This window comes from Lepidochelys kempii, chromosome 12, assembly GCF_965140285.1.
Source record: "Lepidochelys kempii isolate rLepKem1 chromosome 12, rLepKem1.hap1, whole genome shotgun sequence".
Taxonomy (NCBI): Eukaryota; Metazoa; Chordata; order Testudines; family Cheloniidae; genus Lepidochelys; species Lepidochelys kempii.
Window position 1 is genome coordinate 36,052,316 of NC_136391.1, and position 26,758 is coordinate 36,079,073.

At 42.5% G+C, this 26,758-nt stretch overlaps 2 protein-coding genes across 9 annotated transcripts in view; one reads left to right on the forward strand and one right to left on the reverse strand.

The window, feature by feature from the left end:
* LOC140896382 (hepatocyte nuclear factor 4-beta) overlaps positions 1-17,458 on the forward strand; it is a 40,785-nt gene extending 23,327 nt beyond the window's left edge. For both annotated transcript variants that reach the window (XM_073308098.1, XM_073308100.1), the window contains exons 4-10: positions 4,394-4,500; positions 6,242-6,397; positions 7,019-7,106; positions 10,260-10,412; positions 13,857-14,093; positions 14,756-14,869; positions 16,778-17,458. In XM_073308098.1, coding sequence (XP_073164199.1) covers positions 4,394-4,500; positions 6,242-6,397; positions 7,019-7,106; positions 10,260-10,412; positions 13,857-14,093; positions 14,756-14,869; positions 16,778-16,914 — 992 coding nt within the window. In that variant the 3' untranslated portion in view covers positions 16,915-17,458. The remainder of the gene's footprint in view (positions 1-4,393; positions 4,501-6,241; positions 6,398-7,018; positions 7,107-10,259; positions 10,413-13,856; positions 14,094-14,755; positions 14,870-16,777) is intronic.
* Positions 17,459-23,375: 5,917 nt separating this feature from the next.
* The window catches only part of ZDHHC7 (zDHHC palmitoyltransferase 7), a 57,954-nt gene continuing 54,571 nt past the window's right edge, over positions 23,376-26,758 (reverse strand). For all 7 annotated transcript variants that reach the window (XM_073308107.2, XM_073308101.2, XM_073308102.2 and 4 more), the window contains one exon: positions 23,376-25,540. In XM_073308107.2, the coding sequence (XP_073164208.1) occupies positions 25,364-25,540 (177 nt within the window). In that variant the 3' untranslated portion in view covers positions 23,376-25,363. The remainder of the gene's footprint in view (positions 25,541-26,758) is intronic.

Here is a 26,758-nt window from a genome sequence, read left to right on the forward strand (position 1 = left end):
GAATCCAAAACCTGCGCACGGCACCCCCTTGGGCAGGCCACTCTGGGCGGGGGCCCGTACGGCCCACCCCAAAGGCCAGCCCTGGTCTTCGGTCTCTTCCTTGAGACCCCCATAAGAGCGCCAGTCATTTTTCTGCCTCAAAGGAAGAAACCCTCACACTCGTTTTACTCAGGCGGCTGGAAGGAGGGTGACATTTGGTCACTATGGCCCAGAGCCTCAAAGGTGCCAATGGGAGTTAGGCATCTAAATACATTGCAGAGGCTTGTCTCTCATTGCCAGTCTGCCAGCATCTGCTCCTAAACGGTCTGGTATTTTAAGGACACGAGTGGCTTTTAAGCAAAACCTTTTGAAATGCCAAAAAAGACGACAATGAGGACCAAGCAAATAAGATAAATAGGAAAGCACAACTCTTTCCACAGGCTGTTGAAACATCTTCATGGGTTCTGCATTTTTTATTCAAGTGCCAGCCAGCTAATCCTTAGAATACTGGTCTCTTTCAAACTGAGGTTAAAGGGATGATTAGGTGAACATGGATGGGTATAATATTATTATTTAATATTTGCATTGCAGCAACTCCTGGGAGTCCTAAAGACCATTCCTATTGGGCTAGCCACTGTCCAAATATATGACAAAAAAGAGCTTGTCCCAGCTCTATAACATATAGTTATACAATAGAAACTTGCAATATCCAAGGGGGTTAATATATCATATTAAGAACTGCTGCAGAACCTTTGCTTGCTAGAGTTAAATCTAGTCTGCCCATCTGAGTCAGCCCGGTATGTAACCAAAGGGAGTTTTGATTTCAGACATGTACGTAGGAGTAGGTAGAGATGTACTGTACTATCGTTACATGCTAAACCTTGCTGCTTCCTGAGCTTTAAGAAGTCATGGATTGAATTTCTGAGCTGTACGTCGCCAAAATGTATGAACTGTCAGGATACTGTTGAGTCTTTGTTCGAGATCCTTCCTCGCGTATGCTTATTGCAGTGATCATTCTTTGCTGCAGCGAGTCCATAGTGTGTGAACAGAGTTCAGCAGGCTAAACTGATGCCGAAATTAAAGGGAGCTGTAATTCTCAGCAAAGCCACTTGTTACCTTGTTATTACTTTGCCTGCATTCTATGCTCAGAGCAGAACAGACCTTTCTCACAGCTAGTTTCTGTTTGCAAAGAAAGGGGAGATTTTTTTTTTCATTGGCTGGGCTTTTATTCAATCGTCAACATCCATACAGTTAGAGCATTTTATTTGGCAGAGCATCCTGCAAACAAATTGTATCCCAATGTGCTTAACAAAGTTAAAGGGTCAAGGTTGCTAAGTCTGGTTGAACAGTGGGAAAAAAATGTATTTGCAAATTTATTTCAAAGAAGTTAAAAGACTTTATTTCAAAGAGGTTCGGCAAATGAGCTAAAATTTCCTTCTGAACCAACTGCGAGAGGGTGAACATTCCGTTTTGAAAAGAAGAATGGCAATTTTCAACTGCATCTAGGGCTGGCCAGAAAAATTCCATTACGTGAAAAATATTGACGTTTCAGAATTTTATTTCCTTCCTCAGTGGAACGAACCAAGCCCCTTTGAAATTTTTCATGAAAAAACATGAGACGCCCCAGAAGAGCCAACTCCCTTGGTGGGTGGAAGATCTAAACACAAATGTCTCATCTGCAGAGACTTGACCTCGGGTCTCCCATGTTCTAGAGGCACACCTTACCCATTGGCCTATAGCCTCAGCTTTTCTCATGCTCTCCCGTCGGAGTTATTTCTCTTTGCATAAATAATTAAATATTCAGTAGGCCAGAGCAAAAGATACTGACTCTAGCCCAGTAGTTCGAGCACTCACTGGGATGACAAAATGTCAGCCAAGCAAGCAAGCACTTGGGTTTCTTTATGTGAGCAGAGTATGGCGCTCGGCATTATAAACAGGATTCCTCTGTGGTGTTTGGTTGCTGTCATTGAAGGCAGGAGCATTTCCCGTTAGAGGTTTGGTGCTTGATCACTATTAAACAGTGGGGACCCAAAGCTGTGAGGCATCCAGGGCTATCAGAACACTCTACGAACCAAAGAATCCAAGGCCAGTTGTGATTTTCTTACTGCTTTCGATTGTAAAGCCAGATAGCAGTCCATTCATTTTCTTTTGCAGCACACTGAGTGGTAGAGCCCACAGCTGAAAGGTCAGTGCAATTTTATCCAGTGGATGAGAGTGGGTTTGTCCGTCTGTCTAGAAAGAAAATCCTGGCAGACAGTGTGATACTTTCTCAACTGAGAAACTTTCGCAAGTGTCTGAACAAGTTGCTGAATGTCTGACAATTTATGACCTGGGAATTGTTTCCCCTGGTGTATGAAGGGAAGAATGTTTCCAAAGGGGAGTTATGTTGCTGTTATTAATGGGACACTTTGATTTGAAACAAATCTTTTCTTTATTTACTTCCTTAGTTATGCACCAGCTTCCTCTTTTTGGTAGATAGCCCATTAATTAGGAGTGATCTCTTCTAAGGAATGATCAGCATCATGAACAAGTCTGCTGGTCTTTTATGGGGAGGGTTCCAGAATCTGTGGGTTTCTTTAATGCAGTGATCATAGAGATGGTTGCTGGTCTTCCTCCATCCCAACCCCATCACTGGGAAATCATCCCGGAGACCAAGTACCAGGAAATACAGTACAATTGTTGCTGCGTTCTCCTGATGCAGAGGCCCAGACTGGATTTTCCAATGTCACATGTGCAACTAGAGGAACATGGCCAAGTTCTTACCCTTTAAGGATCATCACAGACTTCACTGCTTTCTGTTCCAAGTGCAAGGCACACCTCTTTGACCTTGCCTTCTCTACCAAACACAGAGCACCACATCTATGTATTAATAACAACAAACCATCTTCCAAAACAAGACACTCCACTGCACACACATCTCACTCTGGGGAGAGGATGCAAAAAACAAACACATGGCAGAGAGGTAGCCATGTTTCTTAATGCGCTGCTGGAAGGAACTCAGATACTATGGTGATGAGTGTGAATAAGACCGTGTATAGAACAGGATAGAAATAAAGTAACCCTCCATAGGCACATCACACAACATTTCTCCCAGTGGTGTGAGTGTGGCAATAGCGTGATGGGGACACAAGCCACTGAGAAATGTGACCACATCACGCAAACCTCAGACAACTTCCTGTTCATTTCAGGGTCCCATTCAGAAGTCTCTTCCCAGGTTTTCAAACGTTCCAGGGCGTTGCTGCATCAAATCTCATGGGCTTAGAGCCTCTCTACAGACCACTGAAATCAATGAAAAGATTCCCATTGAGTTCTTCAGACTTTGGATGAGGCTCTTAATCTTTCTCTCTGCACCCTTGCCAGCTTGCTCTACTCATCTTGCACCATCCTCTCTTACTCTTGCTCGCCACTCTTACTTCTTGGGCTGCCTCTTCTGCAGCTCTTGGCACCTGGACCAGCCTGCCTGTATTTCTTCATGTCGTCAACGCTCAGCCTCATCTTTTCTCCCTGGCTCTGATTTCCCACCCACTTCTGTTCCAATTTGAATGAGACAAAGTGGGAGAGGCAATATCTTGTATTGGACCATCTTTTGCTGGTGAGAGAGACGAACGGTTGACTTTGTGAAACACTTTGGGGATAATTTGGAGACAATGGGACCCATGCACACAAGGTTCTATTCCTGGCTCTTCCACTGACCTGCAGGGTCATCTTGGGGAATCAGGGTGATCAGGGTCATCTCTCTATGCCCCTATTTTCCCTCCCAGCCTTGACTATTTTCTAGCATTTATTTAGATTGAAAGCTCTTCACGGCAGGGATTGTCTTTTACTGTGGGTCTATACGGCACCTAACTCAATGGGTCTCTGCTGTCAGTGGGAGACTCTAGGTTCTACCATAATACAAATAATAAATACCACTGGAACTTCTCCATGTGGGTGCAAGGGTCTGTCCATGTGGATTTCGTAGCAGAAGTAGGCCCTGAAATTGAAGGGCATGTTACACATATGCTCTCCTACAGGTAGGACATGCTGGAACACTCATTAGAGAAGCCATTGTAGTCAGTAATCATTTTCCCCCTATACAACATACTCATAAAATTATTACTAACATTAAAATAACTATTTAAATTGCTGTATGCAGTGTTGTGGTACCCACGTTGATCCCAGGATATTAGAGAGACAAGGTGAGGGATGTAATACCGTTGGTCGGCAAGAGAGTGGTCCAATAAAAGATATTTGCTCACCCACCGTGTCTCTCTACTTAAATTGTTGACAGTTTGAATAGTATGTATTTTATGGATTCATAAAATGACTAGCAAATTGTAGAGTTCTCGATGATAGTAAATAGCTGTGATCGGTGATGACAGGGAAAGGCAATCTCTGACTCATCACATGACTGTCCTCCTTTCTCTCTTTGAAGCTGTGCAGAATGAACGGGACAGGATTAGCATTCGCAGGAGTAGCTATGAAGACAATGGATCCCTGTCAATCACTGTGCTGACCCAGGCCGAGGCTATGGCACAACAGGTATGAATTACATTGATAATCATCATTAGAAGGGGGTTTATGGCCGCTTCATCTGTGAACTCGTCCAACTAAGCGGGGATGAGTCTACTCAGTCCTTGGATGGCACTTAGATGGAACAACTAATTACAACAGGAAGCAATATTAATGATTCTCTCTTGTTCTCTCTGGGTCATTGCTGACCCAGTGCCCAAGCATCCTAGCATCTATGTCCTGGCTACAGGTCTGAGCAATTACATTCTACCTACCAATTCCCCCCGGCAGTCCAGCAGGATACGGTAGTCTTCTTTGCTTCTTATCCTAAATTGCTGAATTGCTTTGCTGTCCACTTGATTTGCTTTGTTTCACCCCAGAGGTGGCTGCATTTCAATGATGCATGAAGAGATTCCTGTAGGTACAGTATATAACTTGTTAGGAACTAGGCTTCCCTCAGTATAAATGCAAGATCTGCAAATGTCAGAGCATTATTAGGGTAACAGTTGCAGAAGAGCAAAGAGCTAATAAACTAGGATTTAAACCCAATGATCCCATCATCTTCTCCTCTCTCCCTTCCTCTTCCATTACCACACGCTCCAAGGTGTAGTTTGTTTTAAAAAAACAAATGAATAAGGGCATCTTTTTAATTGCCAATACAAATGGTCCTTTTCTTCCAGACATATGGTGCGGATTTTCTTTACATATAAAAATGTTTTCACTTCTTCAAGAATTGCTGCATTCGCAACATGCATTAGAAAGCATCGCCTTTCAGGACTTGTCTGCGGGCAACATTAGGGCCCAGGCATGACTCTGAAGTGCAGTAACGTACTCATCAAAGGGCACCATGGAACATTTAGTACGCTGCAGCAGTACCCACAAGAAACGTTACAGGGTGGCAGGCTGGCATATTGTAGATTCACACCCTGGCTTGTGAGGCCTGAACAAGTCCTTAGTTAACACTGCTGGGCCCATTTGTCATCATTGACCTTTGAAAAGAGATAGGAAGATTGATGCATGGGGTTGTTTGTATTTTATAACAAGCTGCTGCTTGGGAGACTGGGTGAGTTGACTGAGCTGCTTCTTTGGGTCTGCCATATTAAATAATTGGCAGGGCGCTCAGATCCTGTGCTTTTGACCAAAAGAAAGAAAATCCCTTTGTCAAGTCCGACGAGTCGGATGTAAAACACACAGACAATAAACTGCTCAAGTCACTATCCCTCTGTTTCAGAGTAGCAGCCCTGTTAGTCTGTATTTGCAAAAAGAAAAGGAGTACTTGTGGCACCTTAGAGACTAACCAATTTATTTGAGCATGAGCTTTCGTGAGCTACAGCTCACTTCATCGGATGCATACTGTGGAAAGGACAGAAGACATTTTTATACACACAAACCATGAAAAAATGGGTGATTATCACTACAAAAGGTTTTCTCTCCCCCCACCCCACTCTCCTGCTGGTAATAGCTTATGTAAAGTGATCACTCTCCTTACAATGTTACTCCCTCTGTTGTGACACAGCACCACCTGGTGGAGACTGCAAACATTCTTGCGTCATTTACGTTCAACACTGGATCCAACATACAGTTCTCCCCAAATCGTTATGAATGTCAAACATTATATTTGAGATAGGACAAAATTAATGGCTCTATGGAAACCATAAATCCCGTGATATGTAGGAAACACGTATTACACTCTACTTGACCAGACATTTTGTTCAACAAAGCAACACTTAAGTCTGTTCTACATCCAAATTCTGCTTTGTTTTTCTTTCAGTACTCAGCTCTGAGTCCAGTGCACAGTGCTGACATTGCGATGAAGAAGGTTGCAACCATCAATGATGTGTGTGAGTCCATGAAACAGCAGCTTTTAGCCCTTGTCGAATGGGCAAAATATATCCCAGCGTTCTGTGAACTTCCACTGGATGACCAGGTGAAATAGGACTCTGTGTCTGTCACTCCCTCAATCCATTTATATTTAATATAAACACATAGTCCCTGCCCTTTAACATCAAACTGGGTGATATTCAGTAGAATTCACCATGTAGAGCAAGAAATTCCTTGCAGGAGAGGTGGAATTTCAAAGGGCCAGGCTTTTGTTATTACTAATTCATTAGAAATGATTGCCACCCACTGAAGACAAGAAAAATATTGCATATAATCAGCTGAGCCAGCACTGGGAATGATGGGTCAAAAGGGAGGTTGTATTTTTTCTACCGTTATCTGCTGGTAGAAGGATACAATAGCCACTGTTTCCAGGGCAATATCAAACAAAACGTGTTCTCTTTTGCTTTGCAAAACGAGTTTTGCTTTAATGTTTTGTAAATGTAATGCTTCTAACATCTAAAGAGTCAAAGCTATAGTCAAGTTAGGGTCAGATTTTGCTCTCAATTACCCCAGGAGTAATTCCATTGTCTACAGTGGAGCTATTCCAGATTTGCACTAATTTAAATGAAAGCAGAATTTTCCCCATTCTGTACACATCAATCACTTGACTGTTCCTCTGTCTGCTGTCGAAGTGTAATACGCTCTGTTTCTTCCCTGTGATCTGCAGGTTGTCTTGCTAAGAGCCCATGCAGGAGAACACCTACTCCTGGGAGTTGCTAAACGGTCAATACCATATACAGATTTTCTATTATTAGGTAAAATAATATAATTCATTCTTGCTTTGAAGTTTGCACAGATTTACATGCTGGATAATCATTATGTATCCTGTCCATCTGCAATTGCCCTTGCATTCAACTAGCTAAGGTATATTTCACCTGTTATGCTTTATGCTGTTAAATTGTTGCTACTTCTCTCTAGAGGTGGCCGCCCTGCCATGGTGGATAAAGTCCTTTTTCCATAAAGCCTGTACATCTGTTTGTAGACCAAAGAGCTTGGGGAACTTTCTGGATGTCAGACAATATATAAATAGGCAAGATCATCGTTGTATTTTAGCCAACAAACTGTCTTGATAATTCAGGCTGCTAGAATGAAATTTTTTTTGTTATGACTAAGAAAAAAAAATTAAATACAAACCAAACCGTGGCCCCTTGACATGGTAACTTCAATTATAAAATGACACCAAATTAAATGCAAACATGCACCTTCCACCCCTCTGCTTCCATAGCGTTGCTAGAATGTCGATATAAAGCTGGGTTTCAGATTTTGCTTCCCTCCTGGTTTAAATTTAGGCACAATAAACCTTGTAGCAACCCAGCTTTGGAACATTGGAGGGCAGACTTACAGTGAGTTTGGAGGAAGAAACCTGCATGATTTGCTCTCTGTTAGGTTTATGCCTCTGAGTATCTAATTCATAGATTCCATAGCCAGAAGGGACCATTGTGATCATCTAGTCTGATCTCCTGTATATCACACGCCATAGAACTTCCCCAAAATAATTCCTAAAGCAGAGCTTTTAGAAACACATCCAAACTTGATTTTAAAATTGTCAGTGATGGAGAATTCATTATGATCCTTGGTAAATTGTTCTAATGATTAATTACTGTCACTGTTCAAAATGTATGCCTTATTTTCAGTCTGATTTTGTCTAACTTCAACTTCCAGCTATTAGATCCTGATATACCTTTCTCTGATAGACTGAAGAGCCCATTCTTAAATATTTGTTCCCCAGGTAGGAAATTAAAGACTGTAATGGTCACCCCTTAAATTCAGGGCCGCATCTCTGCATTCCAAGGAAAAACCCATAGGGCTAAGGGTAAGAAAATGTCCATGAGGTTCTCTGTGAGGTGCTTTCTTCCCCATGGTCCACTGAGGGGGGGGGGGGGGACAAACAGATCATGAGGCTCATTCCAAGAACCCAGATATTGCCAGGATCTGCACAGATACTGAAGGATCAGCAGAATGCCAGGTATCCTATGCTACCTAACAGCGTTGGTGCTCCAAAAGAGCCGCTCTGATAGGACTTCCACAGTCAGTGGCTTCCATAGGAGTCCTCTTTAAGGAGGATTGTTACTTCCCAGGGCTGTACTGTCCTGCTGGGGAATCTCCACAGAGCCAGTGAAGAGATGACGTGCAGCCTCTCAGCCTCATAGAACTCCCACTGCATAGATCCTCAGACTCATGGATAACTTGGTACTGGCTCAACGAAAAAGCGAGGGGAGAAATACTGCAGAGACAAGAGCTCACTCCTTATCTCCAGTCCAGGTGGGGAGACTCATACATGGGTCTTGGAGGCCTTGAGTTTTAGTTCAATGTATTTGTGCTGGAGTTGGAATCGTCAGAAAATTAAAATGATTCTTTAGCTAGAGACAACATGTAAATGTTACCTCTGTTAATGCATGTTGAACGCTCACTGTTCTACTAAGCATTTTGGCTCTGTCCACACTGCAAAGGGAAGGTGTGATTACAGCCTGGGTGGGCATGGGTGGGCATACCCATGTCAGCTTTAAGCTAGCTAGCACGAGGAACAATAGCAGCGTAGACATGGTGGCACCAGTTTCAGCACAGGCTAGCAACCGGAGTCCAAGCCCTCTAAGGTCCCTGGATATGTACTTTGCTTGCTAACGTGTCACCAATCTACACTGGTATTGTTACCTGTGCTAGCTAAATTACAGCAGACACAGGGATGCATACCATGCTGCCATCACCTTGTCACTTTGCGATGTAGTCATCCCCTTAGATACTAATGCCTAGACATTAAGGTAATAGGTCCTTTAGAAATACTAAAGAGAGATTAGATCAGATATTTAGATTAGATAGATATTCCCTTGTAATTTAAGGTGGTGTTTTCTTCTACCATTTAAAAAACTGTCAGGATTCTCCACTGCAGATGGGGGGAAAAGGTTGGTCTCAACAACATTATGTTGGCCAACCTTGGGTAAATTAGTTCTACAAAAAATTATACATGAGCAAGGCTATGATTTAGTCATGGAGGTCGTGGAAGTCACGGAATCTGTGACTTCCAGCGACCTCCGTGACTTCAGCCTGTGCTGGTCGGGAGCTGCAGGGTCCCCCACTGCCCGAGGGTACCCCCACTGCCTCTGGCTGCCGCTACAGCTCCCAGCCACCAGGGGCAGTGGGAGAACCCCCCCGAGCTCCAGGCCGCCGTGGGTGGTGGGGGAAGTCCCCCAAACTCTGGGCTGCCGGTAGCGGTGGGGGAACCCCAGACCTCCTGGAGGCAGTGGGGGAATCCTAGAGCTCCTGGCTGCCCAGGGGAGGCGGGGGCACCGCACAGCTCTCAGCCCCCCTAGATGGGGGGGACCCCCTAGAGCTGGAGGCAGCAGGGGTACCCCGCAGCCGCTGCTGGCAGCTCCTAGCCCCTCCGCAGCTGCCCTGCTTCCGACAGTGTGGGGACCCGCAGATCCCTATTTTGTCACCATATTTTTAGTAAAAGTCACAGACGGGTCACGGCTGCTGTGAATTTTTCTTTTTTGCCCGTGACCTGTTTGTGACTTTTACTAAAAATATCTGTAAAAAAATCTTAGCCTTACACATGAGTTATGATAGTCTTGTGGTCAGATGCTCAGACAGGTATAACAGGATGTTACTCAGCACATAATATCAACCTGATTTGCATGAATGGTTATGGCAACTGCATGCACAAATTGGGTAATTAAGCACACAAATGCATCTAAGTAGTTATTCGCCCATGTCAATTCTGAATTTGACCATGAAACTGCATGTGCAAATTATACACGCAATCACATGCTGCATTCTGAAAATATGGCTGTTGGTGTCTGAAGAAATGGGTGATTTAATAATGCCATTAAATTATTATAAATTATATAAATTATACCAGCCCCAAAGAGCTGGTATAAATGGCTGAGACATATGTTTTTTCATCTTCTCAGGAAATGATTTCATCATTCCAATGCACTGCCCAGAACTGGAAATTGCTCGCGTAGCCATTCGAATCCTGGATGAGTTGGTAAAGCCCTTACGTGACATCCAGGTTGATGACAATGAGTATGCATGCCTTAAAGCGATCATATTCTTTGACCCAGGTAAGTCTCTCAGATTTATCAAACCACTATCATCAGTGGCAGATCATGGGATTCCAAGAGAAGAATCTTGATAGGACTAAAATGGCACATAAGTGGGTGGAGTGAGGGGTCCAGTCTGGGGTGGGGGGGAGAAGGAGGATCATTTATGGCATTTCTTGAAAATTCCATTATTGTCGATCCTCCTTCATTTTGTGGTGCTCTACTCCCTCATCTCCCCTAAGAAGCATAATTGCAAGGTTTGTAAGTATTAAAGCAAAGTATTTGCTCCAATCCGAGACACATGCAAAACCTTACAGAACCTGCAGGAACTGAGCTGCTTCCAGAGTTCGGCCTCACTCAGTGATGTATATCAATAGAAAATGAGGACATGCATGCCTATATTTAATTTTTCAGTGAATTAACCAAGCAACAGAATGGGAATTAAAACAGGGACCAGGAGGGAGCATAAAATCTACAAATGGTTAGGCCATGAGAAGTGTTGATTGCCTGCAGTTTCCATCAACATCAGGAAGGATGCTGCAACGTCTCACGGTCATGGCTTAAGAGAGCAAAATGACAGAATAAAGAGAAGATTTGGGGAAAAGAGAACGGGAAATTAGGGCCTGCTCCGAAGCCCGTCAGGAGTCTTTCTGCTGACTTCGGTGGCTTTGGACTAGGCTTCAAGTGAGACAAACGAAGGCACCTTCCAGGGCTTGGGAGAGCATGACAAATGCTTGGGCTCTAAAAAAATAACACTCTTTGGGCAGGCCAGTGTCAAATAAGTGATAAGAGTTGAGCTGTTTGATCAAACGTTGCTGAACCCTGGGCTAGACTCAGCAGGGGGAGTGATACAAAGAGCAAACCATGACTGAAGGGGATAGGATGGGGCCACCTCGCAGACAGGAAGAGAGGAGGGCATATCAAAGGCCTGGCCTGCAGTAGAACTTCAGAGACCTGCTGCTTTCCTAGCTCACATGGTCCTGAACAGCGGTGTTTCTTTACTCTAACCCCTTGCTGAGTGCTATCCATCCATCCTTCTGTCCCTCCCCCCACACCTATCTTTTTACTCACATGGCCCCCATTACTGTAATATCTGAGCCCTTCACAACACTGAGATCCTCTTTCTTCCCTGCATCTTGAGTCCTTTTATCCCCACTTTACAGCTGGAGAACTGAACCTAGGCCAACGCCAAATGAGACATTCTTCTACTGGCACTTACTTGTCACCATATGTGTCTTCAACTCATTTCTCATCATGGCCCTTAGCCCTTTCCTGTGTATCTGGAGGGCTGCAGCCTTGAAGCAACATACCTAATAGGAGAGGACTCCTTAGTCTATACTCTTCATGAGTGTCCTGAAGAGACTAAACTGCAGGCACCCAGCCTTACCTACCTCTCCTTAAACATTGAAAGTTGCTTCAATTCTTTGGGACAGTCTGGGTGAAATTTCCAAACAGCCTAAAACCACCTGGACTGGCATAAGAAAAGATTTGTTAGGAACATAGAGAGAAAATCCAATTAAAATAATAGAAATGCACTGCATATCACATCTAGGCTTATACGCTGCAAAAGCAAAGGCAGATACCATAAGTACCATCTCCATTAGTTATTGTATACAAAGCCTCTTTCCTGGTCCAGCAGGGCAGTGTATTTCAGACCCAGCCTGCGTGTGATCCCTCAGTTAGCCCTTTCGGGTTCCTGTGCCATTCCCACAAAGGTATTTACAGAGTTGAAGTCCCCCAGGAGGATAGGATGGTCTCTCATGAAGCATGCACTGGATGGCTCCCAAAGCCATTCAGGATTATTTTCACTACTTTGGATAGATAGTTTTTGATCCCGATTTCCCTTTACTATTCTATATAGGTTTTTATACTGAGCTCATCCTTTGGTATCTGAGCGCCTGCCAGTATTGCATTAAGAAATGTGACTACACAGCCGTCACACGTTGTTTGTTCTCTCAGCCTCCCCCAAGCGAGACACTTGTACAGAGGGGGTGTCTTAGTTTGGTAGTGTCTTTCCCCCCCCCCCAACTATAAATATCGTTGTAGCTTTGTTTTGATGTTGGAGAAGGCAGGCCAAAGAAACGTGCCTCGCAGCTGAAATGGAAAGCGGAACGGTGTGGGAAGGGGTTTAGTTACTGGGGGAGTTCATGCTGCAGTCTCAGACCAGCCCCCCGAGAAAGTTGGGTCTCCCACACAGATGAGCTTTACTCTTATGTTGAGGGTTCCATTGTGCCAAAGGAGGGGAGTTGTCAACCGCAGTTTTCATCCTGGACCTTTAAAACAATCCTTCAGTTTTCCCGTGCCCAGGCTGTGGAGTGCTTTGAAGGTACGAGGCAAGACTCTGAACTTAACTAGAAAATCTATGGGGAATCTATTGAAAATCTCTACCACATTTACACGAGGCATTCAGGCAACAGCTGTTTCTTAGCTCCACCTTCACAATCTACTTCCCCACAGGTCTCTATACCCCAAGGAACAGCCTTTGTTCTGGCATAAAAATCCTGGCCATGATTTTGAAAAATAAAAGACAGGTCCCTAACTTCATATTTATGCCCCAAAAGAAGTGACTTGGTTTTTCAGACGGGCTGAGCATGCATTAAATTCAAGGGCAGCAGCTGGGTCCTCAGCACTTTGCCCACTTCTTTTGGGGCATAAATAATTTTAATCTCCTATTCTTCATATCTTTCCCTTTGCTTGTTAACATGGGTGGCAGGTGAAACCCACCCTCCCCGCGCCCCTGACCAGGGAGGCTAGCCCACTGGCCCCATCCCTTCTGCCCGAGGCCACAACCACCATGGCCAGAGGAGCCCGGAGCCCCCCTCCTGCAGCCAGAGGAGCCCTGTCTGGCCTGCCCCAGCCACACCAAGCCACTGGCCAGCCTATCCCAGCCATGCTGGCCAGCCCAACTCCCAGGCTGGTCCCAGCACCAGGCTACTGGCCAGATCCAGCCTGAGCTGCTGGCCCAATGCCCGGGCCGGCCTGAGCTGTCCCTGGCCACCCTGGCTGCCGGTGGGCCCAAGCCCCGAGCTCCAGGCCACCGGCTGGATCTGAGCCCCTGCCAGCTTCAGGGGAGAGGGAGAAGGAAGGTGGGACAGAGTGTGGGCAGGGCCCCAGGGCCTGGGTTAGGGGACACTTAGCCTCCCCAGGCCTCTGATACCCATCACCCATGCTTGTTAATCATGCTACCTGCATGACTCAAACTCCTATTTTCCTACCATTCCCTGTAGACATTGCTCTGCTCCCTGTGGGATATGAACTATTTCCAGATTAACACTGAGCTGCCACATTGCCACATTAGAGCCATTCCAACTTCTAGTCTAAAGGAGAAATATTTTTTAAAAAACCATCACTTGCCATATCGGTGTATTTAATCTTTTCTTCTAGAGTCTGGCTGACTGCGAGAGCTGTCCCAGCTTGTGTGTGTTTGTGTCTGGAGAGTGTAAATTGTCTGTCTCTGTCTCTCAGACTGTAAAGGCCTGAGCGAACCTGGCAAGGTGAAGAACATGCGATTCCAGGTGCAGGTCAACCTGGAGGATTACATCAACGACCGGCAGTACGACTCACGAGGGCGGTTCAGTGACATTCTCCTCCTCCTGCCACCGCTCCAGAGCATCACCTGGCAAATGATAGAGCAGGTCCAATTCATGAAACTCTTCGGTGTGGCAAGGATTGACAGCTTGCTGCAAGAAATGCTTCTGGGAGGTACGCCCCCGCTGAGATCCTCTTTCTTCCCTGCATGCCTTGAAAACCGTGAGTATTTCAAAGGCCTTAACAACAATGCTAACACCAATGCCGTATTTAGGGATGCCCCAGGTTGATCAAATTAAAGAGACTTTGGAGCCAGATCAGCAGTTGATGTACATTGGCACTGAAGCTGATGGATCTATGGTGATTCATGCCAGCTGAGGATCTGACTCTTTTTTCATTAGCTCATGCATGGAACAGACACCCCTCTACCCCCCTTCAAGGGTACAACATTTTGTAGTAATACAAAAAGCAAATTGTAACCTTGTGAAAACATCAGATTCAGGGCTGAACTGGGGGCCACCCGCAAAGGGTGATTGGCCACAGATGAGTAGCCAAAATGCTGGAGCTGGGAGCAGCAGAAATCAAGTTCTTTTAGGTAACTAAGATGACAGCGTCACAGTTGGAAATGCTGGGGTGCCGCAGGAGAGAGGGGAGCAGGAGGAGGGGACGCAAGGGACTGAGGAAATTGGGGATACGTCTCCTGGTGATCCCGCTACCAGCGATTCTTCCGCTCCCTGTAAAAATGTGCGGCGTGCCTCAGGTCATAGGAATGCTTCTGCTGGTTTGTAGTTTAACAACAATGGGGAGAATGACTTCTTTTCCATGCTCCTATGCAGGAACCACTCTTGATGTACAATACCAGTCAGGACCCTCCAACCTCGACCTGGAACCTCTGCCAGGACACGTAGCTTTACCAAACATGAGTTCTGTGATTCACACAATTCCAGACCGTAGGTGTCCATCTTTATGCTATTGGCAGGCATAGTGCGGGGATTGGGTAGGACGCTGCTGGGCCTATAAGCTTAGTTTGGTTTATTTAAGCATCACGCTTAGACTTTGTGGGGCTAAATGGGACCTGTCATGTGTTAGATCCAGCAGCAGGAGACAAAATAGGGGTCTAAACCTCAGGATCTTCCTTAGTTTTTAGCCAGGCAAAACTGCCACTGAAGACAATGCACTGGGTCTTACATCTCACTAGGCCCTATTATGACAGTGTCATCATTCCACTTATAATTTAAGAAAGTATTCACAACCAACATCCCAAGCATTCAAAAATCATGTCAACCCCACCCTATCCTTTCAAATCATGAGATTTTAAAAACAAACTCCAGATCCTTTTTATTTGCCTTCTAGGTTTTACACCTTTAGGTTACACACTTCCCAGGTTTCTTCCACAACCATAAGGGCAAGAAACTTACTTTTTATACATGAAAGCTGAATCCAGAAGCAGGGATTTTAAGACCACCACCAAATAGCACAAGACTCTCAATAAAAAGCAGGAGCATTGGCAATGCTATTCTTTATGCACAAAGGTAGAAGTGTAAACATTCAGAAAGTAGGGCACACAGTAGCCAGTGAGATCTGTTTTATTATATGCGAAGTAAATTGTCAGCAAAATAGAAATTATACCATTCAACCTGCGTGAAAGGCAATTTCATTAGGTGTAGAATCTTTAAAGCTTCCAGTAAACTTTTGTTGAGGTTTTTTAAGAAAGCCCACTGATTTTATTATTCCTTTCACGGTAGCTTAAGGTTGGTATTCACTGAATTGGCAGATGGCCCTAATTCTACCCCTTACATTTTTTCCATAGCGTGGACTGAAACTTAATAGAAACGCTGTGGAAAACTGGCTCTCCCCATTCCCATGAACTACCTCTTCCGCTCATACTCATAGGAACTACGGCAAATGTGTGCACGGAAAAATAATTAGCAATAATGTCTCTAAGATAAACAGCATCGAAAATTGAACTAAACTAACAGCTAGGCACAAGAAGGGGAGCCAGCATCATGTGACCAGTTAGCACTCTGCAGCCTACCACCAAGTCACAGAGCACAGTAAGAGAGTCATTGCTCTAATTAGAGATCAGCACTTTGAAGTGGGAACACATTTTCCCAAGTACTATTTATAAGACAATGCAGTACGTTGCTTGGTAAAACTCCTAATAACCCACCCGGCACCGAGTCCCTGATCACAAAGTGAAAGGCGGAAGAAGCTACCTGCATTCACAACAGGCTACCCCACCATTTTGGTATCACCTGTCCTCCAAGTGTTTTGGTGCAAGTCGAGAGCTGGGTTCAGTTCCTCAGATTGCGTGTGGTACCCTGGACAAGTCATTTAGTCTCTCAATGCCTCAGTTCCCCATCTGTGAAATGGGGACGATGAGCCTCACCTCCCTTATGCAGCATGTTGAGAGTGGTTGCTGAAGAACAACTTGTTAAAATGAAGCTATTAGCACTTCCCTACCTTGCAGAGGTGCTGTGAGAATAAATGTGTTACAGACTGCAGGCCTCAGACACTTAGGAACTTACATGGTCCCCACGATCAAAGAGTCATTTCCTAAATAAAATGATCTAATAAAACAATTTAGAAATTTTGTTATGAAAAAAGGTATTAACCATATCAACTATTGAGGATTGTTTTTAAAGCTAGCACATCTTTAGTTATTTCATAAAGACAACTCAAGATAGCCAAGAAACTATGCTAAGGTACTGCATTTAGTGCTGTTCATGAACTTGCATCTACACCACCATCTTGATCCTTGTGACTCTACTTTGGTGTCTTTAAGCAGATACCGTGCTATTCAAAACGTTGTCTCCTAATAGGTTTTAATTCTTTGTTTTTATTTTTCTCCCTTCCAGCATCTCCAGAAACATCCCTTCCTTCTCCATCTACCAGCACAGGAAGCGAAGACTACAAACCAGGCCCAACCCCAGGGCCAGAGGCCCTTGTGAAAATACTGCCTCAGACCATCGTACCCAAGCAAGAGATTTTATAAGGGACAGGCAAAAGAAGCCAACAGCAATACCCAATGTCCCTATGTAAAGTTAAACCATCCCTGCTTTCTGCCATGGCAATGCCCAGCAATTGTCTGCTTATAATGAGATCTCATGATGACACCCTTTCCTGTCAGTGATTAAAATGGCACTGTCAGACTGTGGCTCACCAATGTTCTCTCTATATCATCACCCTCTTTACTGGAGGAGCCTGGACTTGATGCTGTTGTTCATTTTAGAACCACCAAGACTGTAAGCTGGTTGGAGCAGGGACTTCTTGCTTCATGTTTGTACAGCACTGGGGGGTCCTGACTACAGAAATATAAATAAGTATCTCATATCTCTATGGTTGATTGCTAATGAGCATGCTATAGCTCAAATAGGCCATATAAGGAGGTCTGTTTCTATTAAAAGTTGAAGTACACGCCCATCACTCCTGCTGTCATTCAAGCTAAATCGAGAAAACCTGTCGGAAGCATAGATCAGAGGTGCTCTTCATAACCTGCAGAGTATGGCTTCCTTATTTCACACAGACCTGGTATTGTACAAGATTTTTATGCTGTTAGTAAAGAACAGATAATGCTGTGGATTATGAATCACGGATCTTACATTTAGACTAACCTGTGCTTAGAGCTGTTCAGCTATTAAAATATAACAATTCTTGAAACCTGAAGCCCATATTTGGTCTGTGACAAACATCCTGGGAAGGATAAAAAAAGTGTTCTTTATTCTAACTAACTTGGTGTACTCTGCAGGAGGCAGTATTTGTTTATACATCTGGAACCCAGCTTCTGCATTTCTATACTTCCATTCGGTCTTTTATAAATCTAATGTGTTGGTGGGGGAGCTGATCATGACATTGCAGATAATTCTTGGGAACAATGCAACTGCTAATACATGTAAGGAACCAACAAAAAAGGCTTGTGCTATGCACATGTAAACATCTTGGCTTCATACCGTATCTGGAAAAAAAATGACAGTCTTAAAACATGAAGATACTTTCCCTAGCATGTAGATATAGTTTTGCTGTAGCTTCATGGAGCAGACAGTATGAAAACATCCTTTTTTTTAAAAAAAACCAACTTCACAGCCCTGAATTATGCAGACTTTTAAAATTTTTATTTAAAGCAGCTCTCCCAAGGATCTGTCACTGAACTATATATTTTGAAAAAAAATTATTCAGTGCTTTTACATCATGGGATATCACTCTACTTAATGAGGAGTACTTTTGGCACCTTAGAGACTAACCAATTTATTTGAGCATAAGCTTTTGTGAGCTAAAACCCACTTCATCGGATGCATGCAGTGGAAAATACAGTAGGAAGGTGCGTGTATGTATATATATATATTTTTTTTTCATTTTTTTCATAGCTATTATCACCAGCTCACCTTAATTGATCACTCTCATTATAGTGTGTATGGTAACACCCATTTTTTCATGTTGTGTGTGTGTATATGTATCTTCCTACATGCATCCGATGAAGTGGGTTTTAGCTCACCAAAGGTGCCACAAGGACGACTCCTTCTTTTTGCTGATACAGACTAACACGGCTACCACTCTGAAACCTGTGTACTTACCGTGTAATTCCTAAGTTAGCCAGGCTCCAACTACTTCGAATAATAAACGTATACAAGAAAAGTATTCTTAAAAAGCAGCCAGACACCACCTTAGTTGGCTGCCTACATTGATCAACAGTATTTTCAAGACAACTAACCACAACACTTTGTTTTTTACATAGACAAAAGTTCACTGAACGTTTAACATGCTTTTGAAGGAACAGGAATAAGCTCACAGTTGGAAAGAATGAAATTGTTATTAATACTGCCGTCTTCCCACAGCAGCTAGTTCCCTCACTTTAATGATCTGTGAGTCTTTCCCAGTGCTGCACAAGGCAGAAATTCAACCCTTGACTATCCAGTCTATGAACCCAATTTGTAATATAACAGATGTACTTTTTGGACCTCAGATTTGCACTCTGTGAAATTGCCTTAGATGTCAATAAGCTAGAAGAATATTTTGATTTTAGTTTGTGAATCAACAACCAACCTTTCAGTATAAAACATGCATTGTGTACAAACATAGCATTATGTACTTCCATTCCTTCATGTACACGATCTGATTTGCACAAAGCTCTTGTAGTGGTAATGAATGAAATGTAGCTAAATATAAATCTACCAAGTGAGCAAACATTCCATTCTTTGAAGATTGTTAATATGGTAATGTATAAACAAAGCTCAGATGGAAAAGCTCCACATTCTGATTTACTTTGCTTTTGCGAATCATTTTAGTAGCTCAAGTTTCTGCACTGATTTTCCTGAGCATATCCTTTCTTTAAAGATTTTCACCCAAAGCATATAAAGGTTAGAAAAACAAACTGATATTGGTAAGCATGCAAGTAATACACGCCAACCTGTTTAATTGGACATAGCCAGAAAGCCACACAATAGCTTATAAGCTTTGTGTAGTTAGTACTTTATGGCTCAACAGGATGGGGGGAAATATTTTGCTATGGCAACATACTGATATTTGATCTTGTAAATACATTTAAAGAAGGAATCACATTAAATCTTTGCAAATTGGTTTTGTTAGCATCTCATAACTAAACACACTGTGTTCTTATCTGTTAAAAACCCCCCCACTGCTTGGCTGGAATTATTTTTCACAAGGAAGCACCCTCTTTGGCCTTTCCACAGGCCCCCCCGCAAGAGCATAAGCTTTTCAAAAAATCTCTAATGTATTTGTTAAGGTGTATTCAAATATGCTTTGGAAGTTGTTATAGCCCTGCTGTACCAGATTTCTGAATTTTCTTTTTTAAATAAAAGTGCAAGAATGAATTTTGAGACCTTTCTATACTTTAACAACATGTCTATTGCTTCACTGAAACAAACAAATATCCGAGAAAGCACAGTGTTACCACTTCTTTAACGTTTTATTTATATGTATTTTACATAACAGATCAAAGCATGTGGAAAATATTAAGGTATAGTCTTGAGTATACTTCAACTTCTTACTGTATTATAGATCCAAAGGAAACTTGAAATATTCAGTACACAATAAGTTTTCACTTATATTAATAACTAGACTATGCATCTGTGATGTGTGGTGGTGACCATCCACTTTGTTATTGTGGTACTAAATACCGTTGCAATACAAATTACTCTGATTTGCTACTGTGGGACAGCTGGAAAATGCTGAAAGGACTGCTACCTATTTCTGTACGAAATTCAGAACATAACCAGCAAGCTATACTTGAATATAGACAGCTCAGTTCACGACACATTTTCAAAATAAAAAGCACCAGCCTTTTTTTTTATCATATTCTATTAGCATTGCAAAGAAGTTTAATTGCCACTTGAGTCACATGGCAACATACAGAATGACCTCTGAGGGTATGTCTACACTACAGCTGGGAGCAAGCCTTCTAGCCCAGGCAGACACACTTAACAGGGCTTGAGCTAGACCACTACAAGTATCAGTGTCAACATTTCAGCTCAGCCAGAAGCTCATGCTCTCAAGTCCAGCCAACCTCCTGTGCTTGAAAGCCTGAGCTAGAATATCGACATTGCTAGTTTGAGTGTACTAGCTCAAGCCTGTCTCAACAGGCTGGAAGACTCGCTCCCAAATGCAGTGTAGACAGACATATCTTTATAGACAAATGAGACTACAGTACAGCTTAACTACTAGTGTATGAACTTCTCAAAATCAGAAATTGTTAAAACATGCTACAAAATACAATTAAAAGTGTTAGCACGAGTTTATATGAATGCATTTAAGGTAGTTTTCTATACAATCTGCCATGAATGAAAAAAAGGATCAAATGATGGGAGCCTTCACAGCTTTGTAAATAAACCAGAGACTTGAGTCAGCTAGTGTAAAGAAAGAGGCTGCATTGTTTTGGATAAGGTTTTTATTACCGATTAGCAAACCAGGAGGTAGGTTTTGCCTCAGCTGAGGCTCAGAAGCCGTTTTAGCAGACATCTGAAAACTGAACAAAAGTACGCCAAGCAGAAGTCTTGCAACACGTCTTCTTTAGCTCCTACTTTTCAAGAGTTTACTGAAATATCCCAATTATCGAAGTATCCATGTTAAAGAAAAAACACTACTTGATTTTCAAAGCTTGTTTTGCACAAGACTATTTTGTGATGCTTCAAGGGGACAGTTACAGAATTAACTGGTTCTGGTTTTAAAACTTCTCCAGGAAGCTACACAAGTAAAATATCAAATGGTAGTCTGTCTTACCTTAAGGTAAGACTCCCCAATTCTGCACTCTCAACAGCTTTTGCCTCCTCCCCATCTTTGATTCCTCCCCTATCATTAAGTCTATATTAAAGACCATCTTCTATGGTCTTCAATATAAATGGAAAGGGTAGTTTGCAGTTTAAAGAATACTTCAAAGAAGTAGAAAACTGCTTCTAACGTAGGGAAAGAGCTGACCCCAGATGTATTGGGGCCTTCAGTAGAAAACAGTTTAGTTCCTCCCAAAGCCACCAAAATGGGTCCCTCATCTCTTTCCCTTCTTCAAGTGGCTCATCATCTTCTTCCTCTACCCTTTCCTTCTATAAGGCAGAAAACTTTTCTTTTTGCTGGCCAGCCTCCCACTCCTGAAACTAGTGTTTGGGATGGTCACCTGGAAATCATTGTACACAGCTTCTTGGGAATGGCAGAATTACAGCTATTGCCTGAAATGATGTGCCCTAGGCAGCTGCCTATCCAGAATACATCTACCCCACACCCCCTTTTTGGAGAAAAAAAGCCAAATACATAGGCAACAGCTGAGAAGACAAATTAGTTTTCGGCCTCTCTGAGAGTCAGTTTGGTTTGGTACCTTACTTTCCCATCCTGATTGGTGGAAAGGAAGTGCGCAAAGGTGAGCAATATTTCAACATGCCAATTTGTACAAAGTCATAAACAAAAATGTTTTTTTTTAATCCCAGAAGAGGTTTTAAGACCGGTTACAAAGTACTAGTGAACAGACAGTAGTGCACACCTTTTCCAGCCCAGTATACTTTGAAGTGAGAAGAGATAATATGCATCAATCTTTACTCAGATTTACAATTTACAAGAAAGCAAAATATTATTCCCTAAGTATCCCGCACTATTTAAAGTTATGCACATACCCTGCTTCGGCATCTGTCACTTACCTTAAATTTTTAGTTGTATGTATTGCATGGCTAGGAAGAGGTAAGGATACATTTTATCAAGAAATATGGATTACCACAACTGTATGATTATAGAATCATAGAACTGGAAGGGACCTCGAGAGGACATCTAGTTCAGTCCCCTGGCACTCAAGGCAGGACTAAGTATTATCTAGACCATCCCTGACAGGTGTTAGTCCAATCTGCTCTTAAAAATCCCCAATGATGGAGATTCCACAACCTCCCTAGGCAATTTATTCCAGTGCTCAACCACTCAGAGTTTGGAAGTTTTTCCTAACGTCCCACCTAAACCGCCCTTGCTGCAATTTAAGCCCATTGCTTCTTGTCCTATCCTCAGAGGTTAAAAACAACAATTTTTCTCCCTCTTCCTTGTAACAACCTTTTATGTACTTGAAAACTGTTATGTCCCCTCTCAGTCTTCTCTAGACCAGTGGTCTCCAAACTTTTTGGATCGCACACCCCCAGGGCCTGCTCTAGGGAAGCAAAAAAAAAAAAGAAAGATCGGCCGCCGGCATCCCGCCGAAGATGGAGCGGGGAGAGCCGAGCGGCCACTGAAGAATCAAAAGGTCCAGGAGCGTGGCTGCAGCCGTGATGGCGGCACTCCTCCTGCCGTGCACCCCCAGGAATGGTCTTGCGCACCCCACTTTGGAGACCACTGCTCGAGACTAAACACCGTCTATACAAACAGATACAGTGTTTTACGGAAATGAAATCTCTGAAGGAAAGAATTCATCGAGGATCATCCGACTTTATGGAGGTGGGAGGGGGGAGTTCGTTCTGTATTCATGGACAGTCACTGTTTTATAGGTGGCTGTTACCCAACCAGTACTAATTAATCCAGAGCATGCAGCAGCAGCTTCTCCCTTTGATTGCCAACACAGTGTAGCCATGAAGCTGAACAATAACAGATGGCCATTTTATTGAATGCCTTTAAAATGGATTGTGTCCTTAAGCATGACACAGGGTCATTATTTAGCATGTGTTTGAGGTCAGTCTGGATCATCACAGCAGGTCCCTTCTGGTTTTGTAATCTGTAATTTACAACATTTTGCACATGCATTGAGAAATTTAGTAAGTGTATTTGTAAATCTAAAAGGCAGAGAGACATGGTCCTTGAACTAAAGAGCTTCCAGTCTAAATAAGCACAGCTAAAGATAATGACCGAGATAGGGAGTGGAAGTTAATTAACTTAGACTTATTCATTACTTTATTTTTACATTAAAAAGTTACAATGTAACAAGGGTTTGAAAAGCCAAGTCAACTTGATTTCACACACACGCACAAAGTCACAGGTTTCAACTGCTTTAAATGGTATTTTCTGATTTTCATCAGTATATTTTATTAAACAATATACATACTAAAAGCCTCGTGACAAAGCCAGATAATTTTTTCTCCAATATTTATGGAGGATGTTGAACTGCATATTCAAAGATTCTTGTCCAACTTCCAACCTTCCCCCTCATTTACATGATACATGTATTTTTGTTCATTTGTCTGTGGCTTTATTGGATGTGTCCATCTGGCAATTCTCCATATTACATACCTACTCCCTAAGCACTGTATACATCTTCTGAAGTATTGCACAGTTTTGTTAATTGGACCATGGTATACTGAATGGATCCCTTAGTAAACGGACACATACTAGGACATAAATGTGATGAAGAATCAGTATGATTAAGAATTAAGATTCCACAAAGATTTGTACAGAAATGGAGAAACAAGTCACTAAGAAAAGAAAGCATGTTTTCAGTCTGTGAATGTAAACTCACTAATGGCAGATCCTTGAGCATATCATACTGCTTGAGGTGGAATAAACTTGTTGATGCTAATGGCAAAACAAAAACTGGACAAGTTTAAGGCAAGTCCCAGAACAGGGAGCTGTTTACTTTCCAGGCACAGTTCAAGCTATGCATCAAGGCTCCTGCTTTATCCTCCTGTGTGGTGGATAATTCAAAGAGAATAAAGTAATAATAGAAGAATTTTTGTATTTATCTGTAGTGTTTAGAGAATCCATTTTCAGCTGTATTTCATCACTTGCAGATTGTGTGTCATTACTTGCAGATTTAGGAACACACCTTAGAACTACTGTTATTTGTCAGACCCACAAAAAGCAGTTATATTTCTACACTGTTCACTCCTTTTGTTTTCAATCAGTTTTGATTGGAAAATGGCAAAATGGAAAAATTTTCCCTTTACATACTGTATACTCATTTTCCATTTTACACTCAGATTTCTTGTATTTGCACAAAGGAGGCTGGGATTACATTCCCTAACGCTGAAGAAAGTCTCCCTCCGTTCAGTGATGGCTCTATTTAAGTGACTGGTGAACTGTTTACCAGTTTCTGAATGGATGTAAAATCTATACAATAAAAAAACAAAAACAAAAGGGCCTCCGGACCATACAATAATGATTGTTCTTTGGATCAAAGTTATACCAATCTGCAATACATTCATTTTTAATCCTACAGGAAGATCTAGTCACTGGTCCCTCTGATACCCACACACAAGTTCCTTTAAAGTCAATGCACTGAGAATTGAAGACAAGTATCACAGGGCAGAATTTGACCCATAGCTAAAAGTTAAAAATATTTGATTACTGCACATTTAGAACTTACCTAAATGCCATTTAAGATTAATACTGCCAAATACAAGACATGCTATTGTGAATCACGGAGGACATTTGGCAGGACTGGAGGAGTGCATCTGACATGTTTATGTTACCACGTGCACAAATCTCGAATTATTAATATGCAAGGACTGCATGTCTGAAGTGGGATGTAACAGTATAATTTTGACTATCAGGACAAATGAAAACAAAAATAAAATTAAAGGACTGAATAAGTCATTATTCCCTGAAAACTAATGGATTTAGAGAGCTTGATGCCATTTAAAATGGGCTTCCAGCATAACTACTTGATCTCATGATTGACAACTGCACCTCAGTTCATAATTTTATAAAACACAAATTCCCAAAACATTTATCAAATAAACGGTTCAACAAAAATGCAAAAATTAATCCCATTAAACAATAAGTTACAGTAGTATGATGACATTTTGGCTTCTTTAGTGTGGTTACACACCTTTCTTTTGTTATCCTGCTGAAAGATCATTACAGCATCTAGTTTACGTTTCTGAAAGTTAATGAGATGTCTGTGACTATAAAACTTTGCTTGCTACAAGCAAATGTCTTGTTTGTTTCAGCTGGTCACAGATTATATGTAGACAGCCATTTCTGGCCCCAAATAAATATTTATATAGTATTCTTTCAAGTTCAAGTATGATTAGAAAGGCTCACACAGAGAACTCAGGTCCCCCTTTCTTTGCTCTCAGCAAAAGTTGCCTGATTCGAAATCCTGCAAAAGGATTGATCCACAGGAGTGAAGGCTGGCCCCCAAAGACAGATTTCATCCCTTCCCAACGTAGCCTCCTCTCCCAGGTTGGCTTTTCACTTTTAAGCCTCTCAATCTCCTGCACATAAATTAAAACAAACAAACAGTTATACACTTAACAGCCAGCAGGGTGGACTGATTTAAATCAAGATATAGGAAACCTTGATTTAAATAATCAATTTTAACAGTGTTTCACATTTGTACTTTATTTTCCTAAAGAAAGGTTAACAGACTAACCAGATACATGCACACCTCTGGTTGCTATAGAACATTAAAAATCTTAAGCAAATTGAATGGCAACATGAAATATCTGGTTAGACAAAGTTTTGGACTAAAAGGGAGCATCATTACTGTACTATCATCAGATTCAGAGTACAAACAACTCAAATTCCGGCAGTCGAAAGGGTATCTAGTAGCAGTACAGTGCACTTCTATGTTAAGGAGTACAAGTGAAGATGCTGTTAGCCAAGACCAGCAAGGACTAAGTGTCCTGCATTTCTCTCCAGCAAACCTCTAATGCTGAATGGAAGACCAGCACCATGATCTGAAGAAACAACTCTATCCAGCCCTCCCCATTATGGGATGGCCAGAGCTGGGGTATCCCACAAATTTTTTCCTGTCCCCCTTCATAGATATTAAGGTCAGAAGGGACCATTATGATCATCTAGCCTGACCTCCTGCACAACGCAGGCCACAGAATCTCACCCACCCACTCCTGAAAAACCTCACCTATGTCTGAGCTATTGAAGTCCTCATATTGTGGTTTAAAGACTTCAAGGAGCAGAGAATCCTCCAGCAAGTGACCTGTGCCCCATGCTACAGAGGAAGGCGAAAAACCTCCAGGGCCTCTTCCAATCTGCCCTGGAGGAAAATTCCTTCCTGATCCCAAATATGGCGATCAGCTAAACCCTGAGCATATGGACAAGATTCACCAGCCAGATACTACAGAAAATTCTTTCCTGGGTAACTCAGATCCCACCCCATCTAACATCCCATCACAGGCCATTAGGCCTATTTACCATGAATATTTAAAGATCAATTAATTACCAAAATCATGTTATCCCATCATACCATCTCCTCCATAAGCTTATCGAGTTTAATCTTAAAGCCAGATAGGTCTTTTGCCCCCACTGCTTCCCTTGGAAGGCTATTCCAAAACTTCAAAGAGAGAAGTGGGGGTCTAAACTAGAAATACTGCAAACCCTGTGCAGAAACGCAGTCAGGCACCGAACTGGTGTGCGTGAAACAAATTAGTGCTATTTCTTTCTAAGAAAGAAATCAGAATGATTCACTGAGC